The sequence below is a fragment of the Anopheles cruzii genome, chromosome 2 (assembly GCF_943734635.1).
Source record: "Anopheles cruzii chromosome 2, idAnoCruzAS_RS32_06, whole genome shotgun sequence".
Taxonomy (NCBI): Eukaryota; Metazoa; Arthropoda; class Insecta; order Diptera; family Culicidae; genus Anopheles; species Anopheles cruzii.
This window is the reverse complement of record NC_069144.1, coordinates 19252325-19276713: the sequence shown is the minus strand read 5'-3', so window position 1 is coordinate 19276713 and position 24389 is coordinate 19252325. Positions and strand designations below refer to the sequence as shown.

Here is a 24389-nt window from a genome sequence, read left to right as displayed (position 1 = left end):
AATTGGGATAACTATTTGCAACAGTCATTAGTAATGTAAAATGCTTATTAGTAATATTTTATTCAATAATAATTTTACAAATCCTCTAAGATATGATATGATGATAAGTAAAATAATAAAATGTAGCCAATGTATTCCTGTGTAACATGTAGATCAAAAATTTAAAGACAGTTCCACTTTGTAATCTTTTCTCGTATGCAACAATACTTAAACTTCATAACAAAATAAGTAAATGGTTTATGCGGTCTCCTATCACAGTAAAACGTTTATTGTAGCTTAATTTATTATTAGTTTATTTCCGCGGAAGACAATCGTGAAAGGGCTGAGTTGCTGATCCTACTTCTTAGTCCTTCACGTTTCGTATGGAGTGTAGAAATTGGCAATTGGCAATAAGGCAATAAAGTATATTAACTACTATTTGCTATATGCTAACAAAGGAATTAAAATAAAATTTCTCATGAGCGAAATTGACTGTTTGTGGACAGGGATAACTATTTTCCTAACATTATCAGATAAAAACAAATGTTTTACGCTTCGTTTTCGAGCAACACGGAGAGATTCCGGAGTTTAACTATAAAAGTCATAACCATACAATTATGTTTGTGCCAAGTAAAAGCCATAATACAAACAAGTTAAGCATCAGGAGCGGCTTCTCTGCAAATTCGACGGTTAACTGCAGGTTATGCCTCAAAGAATTCAAAAGCCCAGATACTGACGGCTTAGTCCTGTCCGTGGAATTTTCGGTAATTATAAGTCAGGTGCTTGCGTTGGCCGCCTGTTGGTTACCGCTTATAGCTAGTCCTCCGATTAGAGATAAAGCTCGATTTCCTATTCAAGGTGCTTCGAATTATTGTGAAGCAAGCGGTGCTAAAGCGAGGTTAGAAGAGATAAAGGACTTTGATTGAGTAGGGTCAACAAACAGTTCACCCAAGGTTGGGTCCAAACGAATAACTTAACACGATTTTCGGAAATTCTTACGCTGAAGGGTTAAGAAAACTACGGAGAATGTGCAAGTGTAACAAAGTCAAGGGTTAACTCCGTAGTAACCCAAACAACGAAATATTCCAATATAATTGCGCCGACGGTGACAAGCACATTGACAACGCTATAAAAAATTAGCATTTCACAGGCGGTTCAGGTGGCCTAATAGCGACGTCGCTTTTCTGCATTGTTTTTTCCTGCTGTGGCTTTTCTGTGACCGTGGATTGGAAAGCGATGTGTCGGAGGAGCCGCCCATCATTGCCGGGGTGTGGTGTGGCGCACATTAGCATAAGCACAAAACCGTTCCGGGTACTTTGGGCGCTTCACGTTGTCACCCGATTGACAGCGTTGGTTTTCTCGCGCAAATCCGGCGGGCGGCTCCCGGAGAGTGTCCCTTGATGTACTCTGGCCTGAGTAGTCGACTGCGTAGCTTAACCACACACTCTTGTTTTTTGTTTCCTGTGCCACTTTTCTAGGCTGACGTCTCAACAGCGGGCGCCTTTGAATAATTTAAAGGGAACAATCATCGCCGGCCGCACCACCAGCCGCACCATTAGCAGTAGTCCCATCACGGCCGGTGGAGAAGGGCGGACGCGAAAGGAAAGGACTCGAGCGAACCGGACCGGCGCGGCACCGGAAGCAGCACGATGGGGTTCCCGTTCGAACGGACGACCGTTGACAGCTTTCTGTCACGCTACACGACAGAGACATCGATATCGACCGCCGCCGCCGTTACGGCAACGGCGGCGGCCACACCGGCGTCCTCTGTAACGACCTCCTTGGAGGACCTGTACTTCCTCAACGTCACGCTGGCGGCGTCGACGGCGACTTCGTTGGTTGCCAACGGCAGCGTCGCGCTAGAGGTGCCCGAAGAGGAACCGACCTACTCGCTGGCCCAGATCATCATCCTCGGCATCATCGCAACGGCACTAAGCATCCTGACCGTGGCCGGCAACGTAATGGTGATGATCTCGTTCAAGATCGACAAGCAGCTGCAGACGATCAGCAACTACTTCCTGTTCTCGCTCGCCATCGCCGATTTCGCCATTGGACTCATCTCCATGCCACTATTCTCGGTGACCACGCTGCTCGGCTACTGGCCGTTGGGGCCGCACATCTGCGACACCTGGCTGGCGCTCGATTACCTGGCGTCGAACGCGTCGGTGCTGAACCTGCTGATCATCAGCTTCGATCGGTACTTCAGCGTGACGCGCCCGTTGACGTACCGGGCCAAGCGGACGACGACCCGGGCCGCCATCATGATCGGGGCCGCCTGGGGCATCAGTCTGCTGCTGTGGCCACCGTGGATCTACAGCTGGCCGTACATCGAGGGCAAGCGGACGGTGCCGGAGAAGGAGTGCTACATTCAGTTCATCGAGACCAACCACTACATCACGTTCGGGACGGCGATCGCGGCCTTCTACGTGCCCGTCACCGTCATGTGCTTCCTGTACTACCGGATATGGCGCGAGACCAAGAAGCGCCAGAAGGAGCTGAAAAATCTCACCGGCGACCGGAAGAAGGACTCTTCCAAGCGGTCCAACTCCAGGTGCGTACTCTCACTAGCTTTTGCCTTGTTCCAGCAGCCGAAAGTCAGTGATTGGAAGGTCAGTTCAGATGGTCCGACTCAGCCTCAGCCATCCTCAGACCCAGCCTCAGCCATGTCATGGGGACTAGGCACGCTGAACTAAGAGTCTATTACATCAGAGAGCTGATAGTTGTCACTTAGATTCGTACATACACGTCCAGCAACACAGCTTTTAGTTGCTTCTAGAAACTTAGGACCGTCACAGTTTTTCGTCTTGTCGTCAGTAACAGATGTCATAGGCCGTAGGTCATCTTGATGTGGGGCTAACTGACCCTACAATTCCAATGGTGAGGCCTTCTGAATCTCCCGTCACTTAACTGACCGTGGCAGCTAACTTTTGTCAAATATTGGACAAACTTTCTAGAGGCCGTACAAGTACGAGACAGATTGCTCAAGCAGTCTGCACGCCCAGTTGAGGTCACTACTCAGCTGAAAACACTGCACGGCCGATGGCCGATCGTAGATTGCAACTGTGAATGGATTGTACTAGAAGCCAGGGTTCCTACTTGAGTTCAAATTGCTCCCTCATTTGCCTTATTCTTCGTATTTAGGGCCAAGTGTAATCATTTCTTGATCCAACAACCACACCTCGACAAAAGTTTTTGTTTCATGAAATGGAAAACTCCATCTGATTGGTGACAAAGAATAGGAAGCTATCCAAGTCGATTGCTATATGCGCTCGAGAAAGTAAATAAATAACAGGCACACTGGTTCCTCTGTCAAAAAGACGCCACAAGTTATGCAATTAGTTGCGTTGAAATTGCGAGCTCACCATGGTGGCCAAGCGATTCCCCGGACATTCCCCGGAGCCGAGTTTCTCGTGCAGTGGACCAAAACAGGAGTACATCCGTAAAACGCCACTACCCGTGAGACGTACGGCTCCACCGAGGGTCGCAGGGTCTCCGGAGCCGGTGAGGGTTCGATTTAAATTATGATCCGGCCAGTGTTCCGGCCAGTCTCCCATTCCGAATGGCTCGGCCCGATCGTAGCGCAACAGCGGCAGCCCTGTCCGACTGCTGCTGCCGTAGAGGCAAATTCATTTATGCAATGAATAATGGAACCACTTGGGTGGAACCAGCACCACGGTGTCCTCGGGTGCCTTGGACCGGGCGGCACATTTCCATATTCTGCCTCCGCCGTTCCGCCGTACGCGGTCTGGTCAACGTCCGGCATTTGCTGGCATGTTGATGGTAGTTACACACCGTGCTCGTGTTTCTTTTCTACCGCAAAACCAGACCCCCAAGAAGTCAGTGGAGGCAATTTGCACGGTGCTTGGACCGCTCCTCTGCGGTGCTGCTTGTTTCGATTTCCATTGAAAAACAATAAAAACCCAGGGGGATCCCACACACACACACACGCTGCGGGACCGCAACGCGACGAACAGCGAAAGTACATCGACTGCGCCGCACCGAGAACAAGTGTTCTCCAGCTTCGCCCTTCAGGGCCTAAGCTTCCTTTCCCAGTTCCGGCCGCTTCCAAGTGATTTAGTGGTTACGGCCCCCCGGGGGGATCCGGCGAGTCTGGTGCGGTGGCTGTCAGGCTTAGTGCCGCCAGAGACAGCGAGCCACCGGGCCGATGTCTGGTGTCGATTGGAAAATGAAGAGTTTTATTATGTAGCCCGCCGGTGGAAGGCCTTTTGGCCGGCGCGAAAGGACCCGAGCTGTAGTGTCTCCGCTCGCTCTTGGCGCGTCGTCCCGGTTCCGAGTATTCGACTAGAGTTATTTCTGGTACGTCCGGTGACCTCCAACTCTGGTGATAGTGACTCTGGCCGGTGGTAAATCGAATTCGAACGCCAACGTGTGCCTCAGCGAGGCCTCTCTCGAGGACCAGTTGACAGTTCCAGCTTCTGGAGTCAGGCGTGCCGTCGAAGAGTACATTTTTATGCAAACCATCAGCACGGAAGGCCTGCCACTGCTGCTGCGGTGTGTGGCTGTTAATTGATAATTCGATGTAACTCCTACGCCGCCGATTTCTGGTGGCTCTTGGATGGGTGGCGGGCAGGTCAACTCCTGCACAGACACACAACAACACCCACATCGTAGTGTTGCGGGGCGTTGATCAGCTTAATTGAATTTATCTAATTAAGCGTCCGCGCCCAGCACCGCCCGGTCTGTGCGTTCCGATGACATTATCGGCCCCCGTAGGGTCCGATGCCCATCAGCCGGCCAGCCAGCAGTAGGCGTGTAGCTTACATTGCAGCTGCAACCCGATGCACCAAGCGCACTCCGGGAGGTTCGGTTCGGCGATAGCATCAGCATCTCGCCAGGTCCTGGGGATCCCCTGGACTTCCTGGAGGCATTTAAATTATGCTCGCGCTCGTGTTTTCGGGCCGGGCCCAGCATAATGAATGTACGTTCGATGGGAATTTATGTGCGCCGGGCGTGCGGTCCCAAATGTTTTGTTCCATTTCGGGCTGGGTTTCCTGTCATCGCCGTCCTGGCCGGTTTCCGGGCAGGACGGGTACCATTATTGACCATCCGTTCGATAAGCGTGCGTTGTACCCGTTGGGTGCGGAAATCGATTTAGCCGACATTTCATTCCGGTGAAACGGTGAAAATAATTACGTTACTCGTTTAGTTTCACTTTCTTGGTTTTGGTTTGTGTTACGTTTGACGGGAACATTCATGATGCCGTGTGGTGATCGATGTTGCAAAATTTAATTTTCATGAATTTCGAAATTAATTTAAACGGTCGTGCCAACCGGTGTTTCACACTTTTTCTCAGCATAACCGGAATAAAAATAATATTATTGTTACAGTGATAAATGTTGGGAATGCGTTATGAATCTCTCGAACAAGAGAAGTAACATGATCCTTTTCTTCATTTGCCTTTTAAATAACTATTTGTACTAGACAATAAACATACGGATTCTAATGAACGTTTAATTCCGAAACGCAACTTTGCCGTGTGAGTAATTCAAAAACATTTTCCAAATCCGTTTTTCAATGTTAAAGGATAATTTTTAAATTTTATCTACCTATCGGAATGAATCGTGCACCAGGCAACATGCTGTCGCCATTGAATTCAATATTAAACCTCGCTCAACGAGAACAGAATTCGTTAAAATGTCGAATCTTGACTACCGCAAACCAGTCACAGGAAAGGAAGAAAGCTGACATTCGTTTCCGACAAACGTTGACGCTGGGTTCGACACTGACAATGCTCGAAAAGGCACATTAAGCGGCAGCAGCAAAGAAACAGTCCCAGTGCGCTATACGTGATCTTGGGTAACCAATTTATTGATACCTTCATGAGGTATTTTATTGCAATGCAAAGCTTTTCGATTCAAAATACATGAACTGCGCCTGTTGAATAATGATGGCGATGATGTAAACCATCGATTATTTAATGTCTAAAAATGTTTAACATGCATTCGAACGCTTTCTTGAAAACTCCGTTCCACAACACGCTAGCTTTACCCTTTTTGAATCACAAACGATGGAAATTATGTATTTCACAACACAGAGCGATGTTGCGTTAAGCTATTAGCAATAATCAAACAGGACTAGTTCCGTCCTGTTTGGCTTGGCGTACGAAAGCTAAACCTTAAAGCCCATAATCGGGACGCCGGTGCACCAGATCACAGAGCATCAGGTAAGGTCCGGCAATTTTCTCAAATTGTAATATTATGCTGGTCGAATTCCCATCTATCTATCCGTCGTCCACTCCGACGACCTCATCCCCGACGACGCTGTTGCTGAAGTTGTGCAACGGTTTTTTCCTAGCAAGAAAAACATTTTCCCAAGCCAGGCGATAGGGCTGGGGCAGCGTGCAGCGCGCGGTGAGGGCTGCAGTCGACAATGGCACAAACCGAACCGGCGCAAAAGTGGGTCAACGGTGTTGGATTACCTATTAAAAAGCTTGCCGTACGGTGGAAAATCGGTGCGAGGTGGAAAACAAACCGGAAACCGGAGACAGCAGGCAACCGGTGTGCAGGTAGCCCACCTGGTTCGGGCCAATGAATAAAAGATGTCAAAGACACTGCCAGCCAGCCAGCCAGCCAGCCAGACCGGATTTGATGAATGCAACATCTCAAAGCTCCGTGCGGGCCCTGTCACCGGCATCCGGCGCTCGGAACCAATCGATTGAGAGGGCTTGAGAGGCGATAGTACGATTCGCAGGAGTACAAAGTGCACCAGAGGACGACGGAAGGTGGCTGTGGCTTGTACTGAATGCCTATTGTGCTTTTCGCGGATATTTATAACGTGTATTTATAAGCCCCGGTAACTTATGGCGCTGCGTGTTGAATAATTGACACTACATGATTGCATTTTATACGACGAAAAACCGTTCCGTGTGTTGCATACTTTTAGGCGCTTTCGATGTGAAAAATTCCAATTGGCCGCTGCGAGCATTGTGCGAGTGTTTCCACGAACACAAACAGCGAATACGACCAATTAAATGACATTCGGCCCTAACCAACGTGAGCTTCTTACTGTTTGCTTCCCGTGGCCGCTTTCCGAGGCGATCCTGGCGTGCATGGAATGGCCTTGTCATGGTGCTTCATTTGGGATAAGTAATTTTCGGGCGAACGAACAGCCCGAATATGTTTTCCTTTCCCATCCTGACAGAAGGCGCCCGAGCAGCTTGCTTCGTCATCGTGCGGCACTAGCGCTAGTGGTTCAACTGGTCCTTTTTCGTATCTGCACGAGCTCGAACTCCAACCGTCATGTACCGTTTTCAGGAGATGGAATTACGAATCGTTTTGCTTCGACGATTGGTTGTAGGACAAAATGAAAGAGAATAGTTCGAAGGATGAACTAAGTATATGGTGCAGAACTGATGAAAACGAATCGGAGATGCGAAGCGAATGACTCGGAATCCGGCACAATAAGCTCGGTCGGTGACAGTGTGACTTTCTCGATCTCGTCGCTGTGGACTCCTAATTCAAGCGAGTCTCATTCTCCCTCTCTCTCTCTCTCTGACTGTAGGGTCTGCTATGCGCACAACTATTGCTTCTGTTGTTAATATCGTTTGCCTGCCGTTAATGTGTTTGACTCAAAGTAATAATGCATAAAACACCAGTCCACACACTGGCCCAAGGATACGTCCCATGTTGTGTCCGCGAAACGAATGTGGCCATTGGCACAGTTTATGGACGTGGAATACGTGCGTACGGAATATTTGAATACTTTATTGCATACTGTGGCGTTTTACAGTCGCTGAGTCATTTGACATGCTGCATTGCTGCGTCTCATTGCTGGGCTCGATTGACAGAGCTGCTGTTTCATGCTGCGGATACGAACCTGGGAAAGAAATTCTTCTTCTTGAAGTAAACTAAAGGGAAGTGTGGCTTGTTGGACAACTTGGTATTAGAAATGTACCCTACCACAAAGGTAAACATATGAAATAGGACATGCCAAACATCAAGAAGCCCCTCAGATCAAGTACTGTGGCTTTCTTGTTGATGAAGTTGTGCCCATGGCCTCCAAATCAGCGCGATCATGTTTCACCGTCGCGTGCCACCGTCTAGCATAGTTTAAAATGAGAAGAAAATGCCAGCCCATACCAGCCCGTACTGTCGGACCGTAGCTTCGTCGAAAAGCACAACCTCTCCACAGTTAATGGTCTCAAGAACGCCATTACGGTGGCACGCAATTACAGTTCGTGTGCGTCATCTTTCCGTGCCCGAAACCAGTTAACTTTTTCGCCATAAACGCCACAATTGGATGGGGAAAGTTTGCCTATAAAATCGATGCCCGCTGTCGACTTCTTAGTTCTTGGCCCTATACTGGCTCGAAGGAGCCCGCGAGTCTTCTCTTTCGAATTTACTTTTCCCACCAACCGGGCAAACATCGCAAGCAAGCGGAACAATATTGAGCGCCTGTTGAATGTCAATAGTTTTCGCCCGAAATACGAGTAGGCCACCGGAACGCGATTTGGGCAGATTTTGGTTTAGTTCTATGGAGGCGGCTATATTAAATTGACCCCCGGGAAACGGCGTGTGATTGATGAGGTGGTCACTTTTCTCGGCAATCAAATGCATTCCGGACGGTCGTGGTCACCGGTGTTGGTTTGGCTGCATAAATGGGCCAACAATTATTCCGGAACCAGGGCATAATATCCGTTCGTCTGATGGTGGTGACACTTGGGTTCTGCTGGCATATCGACCAAAGGACACAATCTAGATAACCTTCCAGAAATAGGAGTTTGATCAAGTTCATCTGTAAAAGCATTCGTGCGAAACCGGTCTACTAATCGAGCGTGGGTCCCAAGTGCCCGAGGCCCGAGGTTACTCAGAAGGCGATCGGTTTAATTTGCTTTCCGATGCGAATCACCGAGCCCTCAATTCGAGCGGGGAGCTCATTAAAAAGTACGTGTTACATAAATAAACATGAAACAGAGCCACAGCCAGAGCAGCCAAGAACCAATTCTCGAGCCCGGAGCGTATGTGGGACAGGATTTGATGGAAATTCAACACCGTCGGTTTGGCTTTGAGTAGCCCAGCCCCTGACCTAGTGGTTGATCCGGGCGACGGTCTCGCTCCGTGCGGTCGGTGCGTGGGGTCCGTAAAGTTGACCTAATTGCCGCCTGTTGATTGATGGGAAAATGAAAACTTTCGATCGGATCGGATTTAGTCCGGACCTGAAACCGGACCTCAAAGTGGTTCGGACACAAAATGGACACCATGTGTGATCCGAAATCGGAATAGACGAACGGCTCTCGTGCATATGCATCAATCAATGGGCTTTCGGTGTTTGAAGGATCCTACAATCTAGGCCGACCACTCAGTACCGGCCTGTGTGGGTGTGTGAGTCACTGATCAATCAAGCTTCGGTTACTAGCCCAAGGGACGCCCATAGTACTTTCTAGAATCATTTTAAATCAATCTACCCTCCCAGGCACACAATGGCGATGGCGATGGTATCATAACCTCGCACCGGCCGCGGCCAAGTGTGAGTTTCATTATATCCTGAAAGTCCTCGGAGGGTTAGAATTGGAATGGATCCTTTGGAAACTGGTACCACCTTGGTGCGGACCACGGTCATTAGCAGCGTTCACATTTTGCCAAGGCCTCTCCGATCGGCTTCATCACCGCAGCCATCACCATTTGATACTTCTAATTGGATACCTAATCTCCAGAGTCCAGCTTGTGCCCAGAGGGTCTCTGTCGAAGTCTGTACACTTTCTAGGTTTCTCGGAATACTCGCGCAATATCCACGATCCCGGCTTCCTTTTGCCTTTTGTAGCGTTTGTTTCCGTCGAAGCGAGTGAGTGACGTCAACCGAATGGATTCGAATGAAAGTGTCAAACTGGAAAATAATAAAATGGGAGTGACTTTTTTTTTTAATTCGTCAACCCAGCGATGACGCTTTGGTCAAAACACTTCCGGGAATTTCTTTGTTGGGTGAAGCGCCGAAATGAAATCACTTCGGGGCCATTATTCGGAAACCATTTGTTGTTCAAACATGGTCAATCTCCAGAGCTGAGCAGAGTTCAATCTGCAGGCCAGAAATGTTCCGATTTACAAAGAGATGTTTTCAAATGTTGAAGGTTCTTTGAAACATCAGTTTTAAAATATCTCTTGATCGATACGAAAACGATAACTCTTGTATGAAGAAACCTGTATGCAGTTGATTAGAGCAATAAATTGAACAAGTTTTTGTCATACTAATCAATCAGTCATACTACGGTACAAATTTAATGTCATTTCGATCCCAATACTGTCATTTCGTGTTCAATACTTGAAAAAATTTAAAAGGAGGGATTTCTATAAGATTTCTTTAATTCTCTGACCCGCGCCTTAGACACGATCCGTTAAAGCCTGTCACCATTACAATGTAGAAGAGAAGGCAATACGATGAAGGACAGCACGGACCAGCAGTAACTGTTACTACCGTTAAACGGCGTGTGCGGCTGAGAATGTTTTACGTTTCAAAATTAAAACCAAAGAGCCCACGAAAGGTATTTCAGTCTTTAAGAAGCCGCCAAAAATAGACAAATTAAAACGGAAGTTGTGAAGAAGTGTTGCTCGTCGCCTGCGACGACGACGTGGTAAGAATGCGTCACGCTGATTCGTCGGCAAAGGACGAACGTGCAGACCTGCCCAGCAGCAGTGGGCGAGCTACGGTTTCACGCAGCAATTTGCCACGATCGTAATTCGCGTCGCAAACCGAGCTAAACTCACCCACTTCCAGGCGCGGTTACATTCCTTCGTGGGACACGTCCGAGGCCAGCATTGGGCGTCGCTCTCGGTTGGGAAACATTAGCCAGAAGCTTGCCGTTTTGCTTTTTTCCTGCTGCTACTTTCTCGGTAATGTCGTGTTGTAATGCCTTTCGATTGCCCCGGGGAGGTTATTGCTCGCTCGAGCGACTCTTTGATGCTTCTTGCGGGCTTCGTGAAAGCTTTACTTGCTCGACATGGACCAACTGCGGGATTTATTGTTTACTTTTCACCAAGTCCACCGAAAGAGAACGCAGCCCAGTCTGCTGGTTGTGGCACCTCGTGACGTGCGCGAATGCGGGTTGTGTAGGCTTTTGTAGGAAGCTTAGGACTTAGCAGCAGTTAAAGCATACAGTCAGAATGAGTTACAAAACAAATTGGAACTTTGAACTGAGAGTACTTTCGAAGGTTGACGCATGTTGCTGTTATTTATCCAATTTCTTAGAGTTTCCTAGTTCACAGTTTGGATCGTGATTGTTGTGTTTATAGTGAGTTAAGAGTCGAGATCGCTTGATAATGGTAGCGGATGGATCAATTTTGCATCCTCGAGAAAAATGCTGATTGGAGGTGAAATGCCCGGGAATTCGTGCGAAAAGTGAATATCCTTGCGAAATACCAAATGTTCCTTCACCGTGAAATATTTCACCACAGATAACGTGGAAATAATTCTTTTTTACTCTAAAAATTGCAAACACCCTAGTAAGTGGGTCCGTTATGTTCTCCTGATAACATTCTCTTTACCGCGTCAGTTTTGAACCTTCTATCCAGAAACTTATTGCAATGTTGAAGCTGAAATTTGAATTCCCAGTTGTGTTCCAACAAGTGATTCGCACGACTGCACTTCGAGCCCGGGGTTAAGGAAACCACTCCGTAAACCGGAAGGACCGGAAGCTCAATAAAGTTAAGCAAATGTGTACATTACACCGGTCCCATAGTAGCGCCCCTACCCGAGGTTTGTGAGTTCTAGGAGACCACGGTCCCTTCGCGTGGATTCGGGAGCCTTCTCACGCGAAAGAACCGGTCGAAAGCGGGTTGCCTCCTTCAGCAGCAGCAGCAGCCAACTTTTGTGTGTGAATCTGATATTGATTGCTGCCCGTGATGACGGTGGAAACCCGCGCTACACCATTGGGAAAAGTTGGAAAATATTTTGCCGGAAAAACACCGCACGCCGGTGCGATAAACATCGCGGCCTGATTTGTTGCGCCTGACGTCATTGTTGACGCCGGACGGGCATTGTGTTTTTCAACGAAAGCGGACATCTCTTTTTCTCCCGTGTCCATCGCAACCTGTTGGCCAGATAAGCAGCGGCTCGATGGCTCGACTCTGGTTAGCTATGGCCCTTATTTTTGTGAAATTCGTTATTGGAAGTTGTTGTTTATAATAAAAAGTTTCTAGAATTATCGCTTGGTTTGATCACAAGTGAGCTGTGTGTCTGTGAGGCGCGAATCTATTAGGTTGTTACGACGGCTGCTCCGGCTGTCACCGAAGCCGCCTCAATCAGCAAAGCAATCCCCAGCATCGCTGTACGAACCCCGAAAACCAACCCCAGATCCGTTCCGTGTGTTCAAAGTTATTGGGTGCGTGTCATGGCGCCTGGCCCACGATAGCCGCCGATTGATGTGCTGATTGATAAATGTATAAGGACGTTTCAGGGTTGATGTGTGTCGTGCGGTTGCATTCGACACGCTATCGAGCTAGCACGTGGAGCTGATCCGGGCGTACGCTCGTGGCACGCATCCGCAACGCCCTAGATTGCACAAAGCCGAGACGTGCCTTCGCTGCCTGACGAAGGATTGATGTAATTGAGCCAAAAAATAAATCACATCTTCGGCACTGGCACTGATACGAGAAAGGGAGCGATGCGATGATCCGATGAATTGCTCGCCCCGTAAGCGATGCCTGTGCCGCGGAACGGGAAAAGTTTTGCCAATAAAGCCTTAAGTAGGTTAACATTAACTGGCTTGGCCTAGTTTTGGATAATACAAAAGTGTAAACCTGTGGTCAATATTTTTCATTAGGAATGATGGCTATATCATTAAGCCATTAAGATCCCTGTTTTGGGCCAAACATTTTTTCACACTCTCTACTCGGAATCTGCCTATACTAGTGTTGGGTTCAGGAAGTTTGTATCTTATCTTGAGATTAATCAGACTTGAAGTCAGCAGAATGTCCTGCTCTATGAGACATTCCCCGGACATTCACAGTTTGCTGACATGTCCATTAAGTTAAGTGTCCTTTTTCCATTCTTCCTCCTACTACTTCTTCCTACTTGTTCTGTTATACATTGGTTTATGTGCCGTACTTTTAATCTAAGGCCAGTGAAGTGAATGTCCTGAACATCTGGAAACTTTTCACCCTTGCGAACATTCTATCACGGCACAACCATCGTAAAGGGCGTAAACCTCCCGCAATTGACCTTTCACTTTCTGCAAAACATCATTATTTTCAGCGCACCATCATAGTTCAGTAGATGTTATGAAGTAGTCAAAGCATAGACGTGACCTCGCAGCAACATAGGATGGCTAACACACCCCACGTACCACGTCAATCTACACGGATATCCGTTCGAAGGTGGTGACAGTAATCCGATGATAACCTGCGCAGTTACTGTTTGCCAGGCAACGCTATTTTCGTCGAATTTTGAGAATGGTTGTAGGTGGTTGTAGAGTACAACTACCAAGAAACGCTTGACAAACAGGACAACTGTTGCATTGAAACGAATGGAGGTGCAGTGAGTAATATAGCCTCCAGTCGGTTGTAGTTGGCGGATAAGAAGAGTACATGTCCCCGTCTTGAGAGGTTAGCCTTTTTTTACCCTTGAAGAACGAACTGGCCGTGTTTAATAACGCTATTTCTTAAACCTATCGACTAATCTAACTTACCGACTAGGTTTCTGAGGGACGATGCCAGGGACAGTGACATTTCCTTCACCGCGCTGGGGCCTTATTCCTCTCGGCTTGCTCAGTTTTGCGATGCCCTCTCAAGAAATGGCTTGTGAACAGGTTTTCGTAGACAAACTCAAGCCAAAACCAAGTCAAAACATAAAATGATACATAATTTAACGGAATTTTGAAGCCACTAACGGTAGCAACATTTTAGTCGAAAGAAATATTAGACACAACACATTTCTACAGCAACACAAATGTTGTGACTAAATTGAAGAGTGTGTGGTTGAATAGACAAAACAATTGCTGCAAGCTGAAGTTCCTGTAACTTGTTCGGGAGAAGCGCCAACCGCTTTATCGATTCATCGATGTCAAACTATCCCGAAGGAGTGAATTATGGAACATAAAACAAAAGTGTCCAATTACGAAGCAGCAACAGCAGCACATAGCGTGTACGAGTCCTCCCGGCGCTGTTTTAATGTGCTGCAAATTATCCAACCCCCCCCGGGTGATCCATCCAGCCAGCCAGCCAGCCGTCTATTAAGCGATCGTTCGTGGAAAAAGGTCGCCCACGAGGCGTGTGTCGGCGTGTTTTGCATAATACATGCTCGGTTGGTACGCGATGTAGCCCCGTTGGCCCTGGCGTGGGGAGCTCCAACTTATGGCGCCACTCGCAAGTATCGGGCCCCATAATGTGATAAATCATTACGCAAACAACGCAGCTCCCGGGACGTTCACACCTTCGGGGTGGTTGCTCCGGTGGTTGCCAGAAACTTTTCAGAAACGACGGCAACGACGGTGGTAGGGACGGAACATCTGCTTTCTGGGCCCCGCGCTGTCAAGGGTTCATGGGTCGGTGGTGGGGCGGGGCTGGGCTCAGCTAACCTAATTCCGGTACCCCGGTGCGTTCGTGTGGGTGCCACCTGCGGGAACATGCAGAGCGAGTGTTTCAACAACAAACGAGAAGGGAGCAGAAGAAAAAAAGGTGCCACCAAAAATTGGAAGTCGGTGGGCGGCGCATTTTGACAATGATTGTCACGTAAGACGCTGTCAAAGTTTTCCGGCTTTTCCAATCGTTGCGTGACGTGCGTGCGTGTGCCAGCGAAGCGGGAGAGAGCGTGCACTGGTGCCAAGGAGATCCGGCGGTGCCTGGGGTCGCTGTGGAACATTATCGTTGATCTCGCGCTCATCGCAAGTACCTCAATCACGGGCACAACAACGACACGGACGTGCCAGATAAGCGACGACAATAACGCGGGCGAACCAGTGGCGCCGCGGGAGCCGGAACGAAGGTGGTTTTTACTCCTGCAAAGGTGGCCACCGTGACGTCCCGGGCACGTCCCGGGACGAAAACTTCAACAACCTTTCCACCCCGAAGGAATGGAGGAAACCGATTATTGGTGAGAAGTGGAGAGCAATTGGGAAGAATTGGAGATGAGAATGATAGCAAAAGAGAGAGAAAGAAAGCGAAAGAGAGAGAAAGAGAGAGAGAGAGAGAAAGAGAGAGAGATGGACGGTTGATCTGCAATTTGTAAGTGCGTGTCAACAACGGGTTGTAGTGGTTAACGTGCGGCACGTCTATTATTTTGAAACATCCGTTTTATCGTTTTTTGGCTCTCTAAGTCAAAATAATTTTTATCTCGGAAAACCAAACAATGGATATTATTTCTTTTGCAAAACTAATTGATTCCTCATCTATGAAAAATAGGTTCAGTGATTTATCTTAGTCTCAGTCTGACAAAACGGGTGAGGCTATCATTATGAAAAGCAGTGTACTAGGAAGGAACCCAGTATTTGTTCAATAAGTTTTGCGCTTCGATAAAAGAGGTCGCGGCGACTGGCTTAAACTTATTTTGTTATATTGGTACACTCTTTATATGAGTGATTGAATTTGTATTTATTTAAGGAAATAAAATTTATTAACAAATGTTGAAAGTGTATCTGGAGGGCCAGACGAACGTAAAAATGTCAAATCGATCGCGCTTCTGTCAAATCGTTTGTGAATCCGCGTACTGATAAACGATCTGACGTTAAAGATTAATGTCAAATCGCTTATCTTCGCTTCGTGTGGCCCTCCAGTATAAGGACTCTTCGCCTTCAATTAGGAAAGTAAAACGATGGTTTCCTGAATTTAAACGTGGTCGTGCAAGCTTTGAAGACTATCCACGTCAAGGACGTCCAAAAACAGTAGCAACACCTGAAATCGTAGAAAAAATGCATATCGTATTGGAAAACTGTCGATTGACCGAATGAGATTTAGCCATCTCATTGAGCAGTTTAACCAATATTTTGAAAAAAAAAACCCAGTTTGTAGGAGATACAAATCCGTTTTCATCAGGACAGTGCACCCTGTCACAAGAGCATTTTGACAGTGGCAAAAATCCACGAACTAAAGTTCGATTTTTTGGAGCATCTACCATATTTACAAGATTTGGCCCCTGGCGACTTCCATCTGTTTCCAGACCAAAGAAATTTTATGCTTCGAAGTCGTTTTTCGTCAAATGGATGATGTCATAATAGCTGTGGAAGCGTATTTTCCAGCCCTTCCCGATTCTCACTTCAAGGATGGAATTCAAAAATTGGAATCTCGTTGGAGCAAGTGCTCTGATGTTCAGGGAGACCATACTGAACTTTAGTGTACTTCAAACCCCAAAATTGTGGTTTTCTTATCGAAGCTCAAAACTAAGTGAACAGCCTGACTAGAGGTCGAAAGCCAGAGGGTTCCAACGTTTGCGCTTGACGGTGTCAACCAGTATTCCACTTGGTGACATCCAAAACGGTGTAGGCGGTGGCCATTGAACCCTTCGTTTTCGGACCACCGGAAGGAACTAATAAAAGAAAGATAGCGCTACCAAACGAACAGCAAACAAGTGGCGCGATGCGTTCTACCCAAGAAGCCTTCCCACACACAGACCTGGGGTACGTATCCTCCGGACTTGTGCACGACTTGTTGGAGAAGTCCTAAGCGAGTTAGAGTTTGCGCCAGATCAGCCAGCCAGATAGCGACGGCGGCATTCAGTGCTGGAAATTGAATCAACACCGGAACGGAACACGGAAATAGGCCCGAGCGAGAGAGAGAGAGAGCGGACCGGTCAAGGAAGTCCATTTTCCGACCAGGGTCCTGCGAGCCTGCTGATGAGTGCCTCGTCTCGGCGACAATAAATTGTCGTCTGACGGGGCTCCAGGAACGTGGCGGGTGTCGGATCTTTTTCTTGTTGTTGCAAGGACTCGAACCGGCGTCAACCGCTCCGAGGTCCAAGCCTTGGTAATTTAATCAAGCCGCAGTCAATGGGAAAATAATCCTTGATTGAATCAAACCATTTCTGGTCGCGAGCCTTCCAAGGACCTCGCTCGCTCGCTCGGTGACACTTCTCGTTTCCGGTGCGGATGTCCCGAAAGCGGGCGGGAAAGGATTCCCGGATCCCGGACCGTGAAAGGAACCCCGCTCGTCCACTCGACAAGAAGGCGATCGGCGAGTAAATAAATTGTTGTGTGTGTCAAAAACGAAGTGAACTCTTGAGCCGTAATTGAACAATGAAGGTCGCCCCGGGTCTGGGGCTTCCACCTCCCCGCCGCCACCGGGTGCCGGTGCCCAGGTTCGCCCCTCCCGAGTGCAGCCGTATGGGGATTTTGAAAAATTGAAAACATAAACCATGCCATCAGTAGCTCCGGCGCCGGCCGAAAGCAGTAGATTTCCGGTTACAGAGTCAGTGTATGGGAGGCCCTTCACGGGGTCCTTCGTATGGCTCGAAAGGGTTTTTGTTTCCCACCCGGGACCTTCCCCGGGACCAGGCTTTCCATTTTACAAATGGAATTTTCAGCAACCGAAAGATCTCGGGGCGGCCACCCGAACCGGACCGAGCAGGATATCGCATTACTCTCGATCCACTTGCCCGCAACCCGGGGGGGGGGGGAGCGCCTTCTCGCGCTCGCGCCAATCCCGGGGTCGGTCGGGTTGCGGTCGAGTGATTTAAACTCTCGCCGGCCGAAACCCCTATCAAAGTGGCATCGTGTTTCGGGGCCCGCACCTAAATCCCACCCTCTCGAGCCGGCGGGTCGCGAGGGTGACGATGAGGAGGCACCCATCCATCGTGGTTCGGCGGCCGGAGGTGTGCAGCGTTACTGGCGAAGGCAGGCTATTTATTTTGTGCGCCCCACCGAACCCCAGACCCCGAATTACCCCGAGCTCTTTCGATCTTTGATGTGGTGCTTTTTTACGTCCCACGTGTGTGTGTGCAGAGAGCGGTCAGGTCGGATGTTACTATCTGCTTCACCGAGTCCCCCCACCCCCCGCCGACGTGTGCTAAATCATTTCAATTTGAGGCATAATGTTTGACTTGGGTGCCTTTGGGTTGGGTTGGGGCTTTCAATCAGTGCGACCTGTTGCTGGTCGAGGAGATGCAGAACCCAGCGCACCGTCGGAGGGTGCCCAAGCGTAAAAGTGTACGAAGAAAAGTGTGTTTTGTTTTTCGATTTTGCTTAGCACTTGCCTTAATCCGGCATCATTTACATCGGTCGGTACTTTACGTCCAACTCCATTGACTTTGAGGTAGCACATTTGGGTAGCGAACTGCGAATGCTGAAGCAGGTCCCGCGTCTGTGTTGGGCGTTGAACTTAATTTCCGAATCGAAGAACTGTGAGGGTCGCTTATGAAGTGGATGACCACAGAGGACTGGGAATGGGTGGATGGGATGGAGCGTAACGTGCAAGATAAGTTACGAGAATTGCATGTTGCTTGGGCCTCGATACTGACTTGATGGGAAGAGCCGGCCTGCTGGCCACAGATTACTATTCCTCAAGCTTTACTATTAACCATATATTTGGTGTATCCACATGTCCCTTCTGAGAGTGACATTCTGCTCCAATATAATTGTGACTTTCAAATAATTTTCGGTAAAATGGTACCACTTTGGGTCTACTTCAATATTATTTCTTCTACTGCCATTCTTCTGGTGAATCCATTTTTGCACACTTCGAGTGAAATGAATGAGGATAATCTTGACAATAACCTAAACCTTTAATCGTTGGAGCGGTCGGTCTATGTACGTAAAAGACCTGCGTTGGAGGTTTATAAGAATTCAAAAAAAATCTTCAAAATCTATCCAGTTTGGATAATACTGTGGAGACCAGAAAAGCTTAAACTAATTGATGTAGACGTTGTTGTTGTTATTATCTTTATTATAGAGATTTTGAGCTTGAAGCTTCTTTCATCTCTTAGCTCTTTGATACTATGACTATAAAATACTATACTCCAAAAAAGAAATAGAAAGAATTCATAGCAATTCCATAGAGCTGGGTATTGTTTAATACTGTCACGATGGTCACATTAAAATGGTTAGGAATTTGAAACAAAATCCAATTTTAGGTTTTAGTTTTAGTGAAAGTAATAGTTGTACGTGGCTCTGTAAATCTCCAAAAATTAAACCAATCCCTAATCAAATTAGCATACATTTGGAAATAGGAAGGTCTTTTGACTTAAATCTGTAGAGGTTAATAGAATTACTTAATGCTTAATATTAATTGGTATCAAAGCGCAAAACGTCAAACCGTGGCCTTGCCCTTCAGCACCCGATTGGGATTGGCAGATGCCGGTTGACTTGAGGTCCATGTTGGTTGGTTGCGATAGTGTTTCCTTGTGTGTGTTTCCATCCCATCGAATAATTCATGTTGTCCACTTTCTTTGGCGGAATATCCTGTGTAAAAGTTTACTCGGAGCGTCAAATTGTGCCGAGGACTTCCGATGTCCAATGCGCCCGTGTTTGTCGTCCATCTGTGTTACGTCCGCTTCGCCGAACTAGGTTAATGGTGCACTGAAACATGTAACGTGTCAAGCCGGCCGGACAGCCGTCCGAAAGTTGTGCCCGCAATTCCTCAGCAGAACTCTGCGCAGTCTAACCACCGGTGTGCTTCCGTTTCCCGCTTCTCTTGCAGTGACGAGAACACGGCCGTCAATCATTCGGGCGGCCATGCACTTCCGGCGAGCGTCGCCGACCCGGACGGCTGGAGAAGGCCCCGCAGCGAGTCGTCGGCCGACGCCGAGAGCGTCTACATGACCAACGCCGTCATCCCGGACGGCACCTACGGACACGGCATGCTGTCGAGGCGATCGAGCGTAAGTAGTAGTCCTCCACCGGGCCAAGCCCACCCGAACTAACCTCAATCGCTTTGCTCGTTGCAGATCATGATCAACGGAGTGCCCAAGAAGCCGACCACGTTTTTCGGCGGCATCAAGGAGTGGTGCATCGCGTGGTGGCACTCCGGGCGCGACGACTCCGAGGACTACGGGTATGACGTCGAGGAACCGTCGGACTTAGGGTATGCAACACCAGTATCCATAGAAACCCCCCTACCAAGCTCAGTAACCAGGTAGAGGAAAGTCGGTCTCGGAACCACTTTTTCTTTCTTTTTCTATGGCTACTTAAGCCGAACCTCTTTGTCTGCGTTTTGCGTTTGCTGTTTGTTTCGTGTTTCAATGTGTTCTCGTTAGTGCTCGGCAAGCGACCAGCGGCAGTCACTGTGTTGTGTTGTGTCCCGCAAACAAGACAACGGCCAAGAGCGGCAAAGACACAACGTCACCTCACACACGCGAACCAGAAAAGTAACTGGAACACACACTCGCCTCACGAACATCCGCGCCGTGTTTCTGTTGTTGTGGATGTTGTTCGCCTTCACGCGCCCGAATTTTGTTGTTCGCTGTTGTGCGCTTAATCTCAAAGCAAAAACTTCGTAGCTCGTTTTCGTAGCCCGTTTTTCGTTAATTCACTCATCAGCACCAGGCGACTAGGAAGGGTTCCGAAGGATGCCGGTGGAAAACATCATGAAGAACTGATGTCCTCTCATTTCATTCTATTCCTAGTGTTTTCATTTAACATAGTGAAAAAGGCGGTTAAATTTGGAACGACGGATCTCGGACATTGATTACCCTATTGCATACATCCAGGCGTAGGAACCATAAATTCTACAGCTTATTTATGTCTACGTTTATTTATGTTGTTTTATGTAATTCTTGAGTAGCGTAAAATGTAAGAGAAGTTGCTTCGCTTAGCACAGATCACAAAGGTTATACGATTTCTACTGCCCTGGCCAATAGCATTGAAATGAAATTTACTGCATTCCGCCTGGACGTAAGACAGATACGTTAAATAGTCCAGACTACCAACGGATTGCTTTGTTAAAATAAATGAACTTTGAAAACAAATGATAAATTGTCACACTCGACGGAATGTGATTGTTTAAACTTAACTCCTAAAAGTATGCAACACAATAAGCAAGAACAGCCATAAAATACGCCTAAAACTATGCAGCTTAAATCAATTTGTGTGTTTTTTTGTTTCAACAAATTTTTTAATCAAACTTGAAGCAAATTCAATCACACAGGACACGTTCATTCAAGCTTAAAACCTGTTTTACATTCGAAACCACGCTGGTTCATTAAAAAAACATTTCCGTTATGATTTGTCACGCTCCATTCCGACTGTTTACACTCCTGAGCCGCGCTGCGCTCGGCCACGGGAGAGCCATTTTCTTTCCGTCACAAACAATTTATGATCCGTGACTACATTCAGAATGTGTGTGTGTGTGTTTTATCGTTGCGTTTTAGCTGCACCACACGCTGCCGTGCGTCCGTTGTCCGTTGCTGGATGTTTCTCTCATCTTGCCTCCATCATCACCATCACCATCATTATCATGGTCCGCGGTGGTATTGTTTCCCCAGGTTGCATCGCGCTGCATTACCACCCACCCATGTTCATTCATGTTCGCGACCGCCCGCCCGCTTCCAACCCTCACGTATTCCCCTCACGTCGTTCGTTTGAATTCCGTTTGTTAGCGTTTATTGAACTTTTTTCTCTCGCTTGATTGATGCCAACTTGATGTTCTGCGGTGGGGTGCCGCCCATCACACTCATTGACACACACACACACACACACACACACACACACACACACACACACACTAATAGCAGCCACCAGCCGCATTCCGTTTGTCGGTGGCCATTTTGTCTCACTTTTTGCGGGTGGAATCGTTGCTCTCGTTGCAGGTGCACCTCGCTCAACGTGATCCGCGAACCGTACGCGGCCGGCGGTCGGAGCAACGTCGTCAGCATGATACCGGACATCTCGCCCACCCCGAACCGGCCCGCGCTGCCCCCGCTGGCCCACCTGCAGGATCTGCACGGTGGGGCGCGCGACTCGCGCTCCCTTCCGAGCAGCAACCGGCTGGCGTCGCGCTCCGTGAGCCAGGACTCGGTCTACACGATCCTGATCCGGCTCCCACCCGAGGGTGGTTCCGGGGACGAACGGGCACCGTCGATCAAGATGATCCAGGACGATGTGCCGATGTCGATGACGGTGCCACCGCGCCGCCCGCTGCCGACGCGCGACTCCGACTACATACTGCCGGTGGCGCGCCGCCAGTCGACCGCCACCACCGACTTCCGGTTGCCACTGTCGGCGAAGATCATCTCGAAGCCGCTCTCAAAGCAGCAACAGATCCACCAGGCCAACATGGCCCAGACGGCGCGCCAGGTGAAGAAGAAAAAGAAGTCGCAGGAGAAGCGCCAGGAGACGAAGGCGGCCAAGACACTGTCGGCGATCCTGCTCAGCTTCATCATCACCTGGACGCCGTACAACATTCTGGTGCTGCTAAAGCCGCTGACCGCGTGCACCAAGTGCATCCCGCAGGAGCTGTGGGACTTTTTCTACGCGCTCTGCTACATCAACTCGACGATCAACCCGGTCTGCTACGCGCTCTGCAACGCGTCCTTCCGCCGGACGTACGTGCGCATCCTCACCTGCAAGTGGCACACGCGCAACCGCGAGGCCATGACCCGCGGCGTCTACAACTAAGACCGCCACCACCGAGCACCAGGCGTCTCCATTTATCAAAAAAGTGAAGCGATTTACCGAAGCTCCCAAAACGGGATAGTAAAATTAGTCTAATGACTCGAACGGATTGGCGGCGAAGGAGTTGGCAGAAACGACTGGAGGTTGGACAGGCGCGCGTTGGTTTAATTAAGATTAATAAGCGGGACCTCCCGGGCGTCGCGGACAGCGCGAAAAGTGGGGTGAAAAATGAGACCGGAAATTAAGGAAAAGGTTCGCGAAATACGGAGCGAAAAGAAGAAAGAGAAATGTTTCACAGAAGAAAACCCCTGTCCGAAGTTTTCCTACAGCCCTTACCGGAAGCGGATGCCCCTTTTTAACTCGGTAGAATTCGGTGCCCGAAACATAACCGAGCTGCCCGGCTCTCGGTCCGGCCAATCAGCGCCTCGGACTTGGAAGAAAATAATTGGCGTCACTGCGAACAGCAGAGGGCTCGGACCCCGAGTTGATTGTGCTAAATCCTAACATATCCCTGGGTGGCGATAAACCTTCGAGACCGAAGCCTGGGACGGAACGGGGAATTGATCGGGGCTCGGGGTGAATTCGTTTGATTCGCATACGTTTCCCCTTCATTAAAGCCGTGCCGCAGCTGCCGCAAAGGAGAATTTATTTTGTGATTATTTTTATGACAAAACCCCTCGGGGTGGGCCACGACCAGCAGCGCAACATCACAATTAGTGGGGCTTATCGGCGAACGTTGACGTGGCACTAAGCTCAGTCCGGTTCAGGCCGTCACCGGGTAGCCCTCGAAACGATTTATGGGTTTGCTGCATAACTGGGAGGTGCAGTTTTCACTTGCAAATATGGTACAGCTTGCCGATTTAGATTGATTGCCATTAGCAGGTAGACCCCGTGGAGAGTACTTTTGAGCGTTTTTGGCGATTGTGCGTTTTACGGCCTAATGGAAACGAACAAACATGAAACCAACGTGAAACCAATGTCAGGACTTGTTTCACTCAAAACTACGCGAAAAAACGATCGGAAACGATCGCCAAATGATCAAAGCTCTGCTCCATCTGTTGTAGATAGGCTTACCAAAAATGAACAAATGGAAAGAGAGAAGTAGGAAGAGAGAGAGAGAGAGAGAGAGAGAGAGAGAAAGATGGTATTTATGAATTGAAACAGGATCAGGAATATTAACGGAGATTTCATTTGTTAACAAATACGTTTGCACCGAGCCGCTGGGCTAGCCATTCTGATTGGTGTCATAGCTCTTTATTGTGTGTTTCCGTCGTTTACGTATGACATCTTACCAATATATCTATAAATCGCTCCTCGTTTGTACAAATGTTGAAATGGCGCTCCGGGAATGATTTTCAAATGAACGTGCCCTGAAATCGCTCGAAAGCTGGAAGCTCACTTGGGAGGGGTGATCGAGACAAGATACACTTTGCAAGGATAGCATAAAAGGCAAGATTAGAATAGCAAAATGAAGAAAGAAGAGGCTAACGAATAGAAGCATTGATAGAGCACCACATAACTCAAATATCAACACACGCGTAGTAGCAACGTAGAACTCTAGCATAGGGGAATAATAGCTAAACCATAACCTAGTATCAACCTCGTATCGACTCATTCGTGTATAGAAGCAACATTACTCCACTCTGTCGGGACCCCCCCCGGGACCCTCGGGATGTGTATAGCATTTGAACATAAGCGTACCGTACGATTGGTAACCTAATTTTGCAAATAGAAAACCAACAACCAACGTAACCAACACACAAATGAAGAATTGCTCACGGTTAGGGAAAGGACACGGCTGCCCTCGCGCTGCCCTCTGTCCTTCGGCAGCCCGCGTCGCCGTTCGGGCGATTGCCAAGGACTAGTCATACGGATTAAGATGAATCGAAATGTACCAATATATTATATGTATGTGAAAGATGAAGCA

General features: G+C 48.4%; 1 protein-coding gene across 1 annotated transcript; it reads left to right on the top strand.

Annotated features, from left to right (window-relative positions):
• Nucleotides 1-1628: 1628 nt before the first annotated feature.
• LOC128277936 (muscarinic acetylcholine receptor DM1) lies at nt 1629-22465 on the top strand. The gene is made up of 4 exons (XM_053016543.1): nt 1629-2530; nt 19551-19731; nt 19798-19985; nt 21658-22465. Exons 1-4 carry the CDS (start codon nt 1629-1631, stop codon nt 22463-22465), a joined length of 2079 nt encoding a protein of 692 aa, XP_052872503.1.
• Nucleotides 22466-24389: the final 1924 nt, after the last annotated feature.

Bases quoted from the DNA above. Each gene is read 5' to 3' on its own strand.
- LOC128277936 (XM_053016543.1), top strand. From the start codon at position 1,629: ATGGGGTTCCCGTTCGAACGGACGACCGTTGACAGCTTTCTGTCACGC. The intron at 2,531-19,550 runs GTGCGTACTCTC...CTTCTCTTGCAG, and splicing joins TCCAAGCGGTCCAACTCCAG to TGACGAGAACACGGCCGTCA. The intron at 19,732-19,797 runs GTAAGTAGTAGT...TGCTCGTTGCAG, and splicing joins TGCTGTCGAGGCGATCGAGC to ATCATGATCAACGGAGTGCC.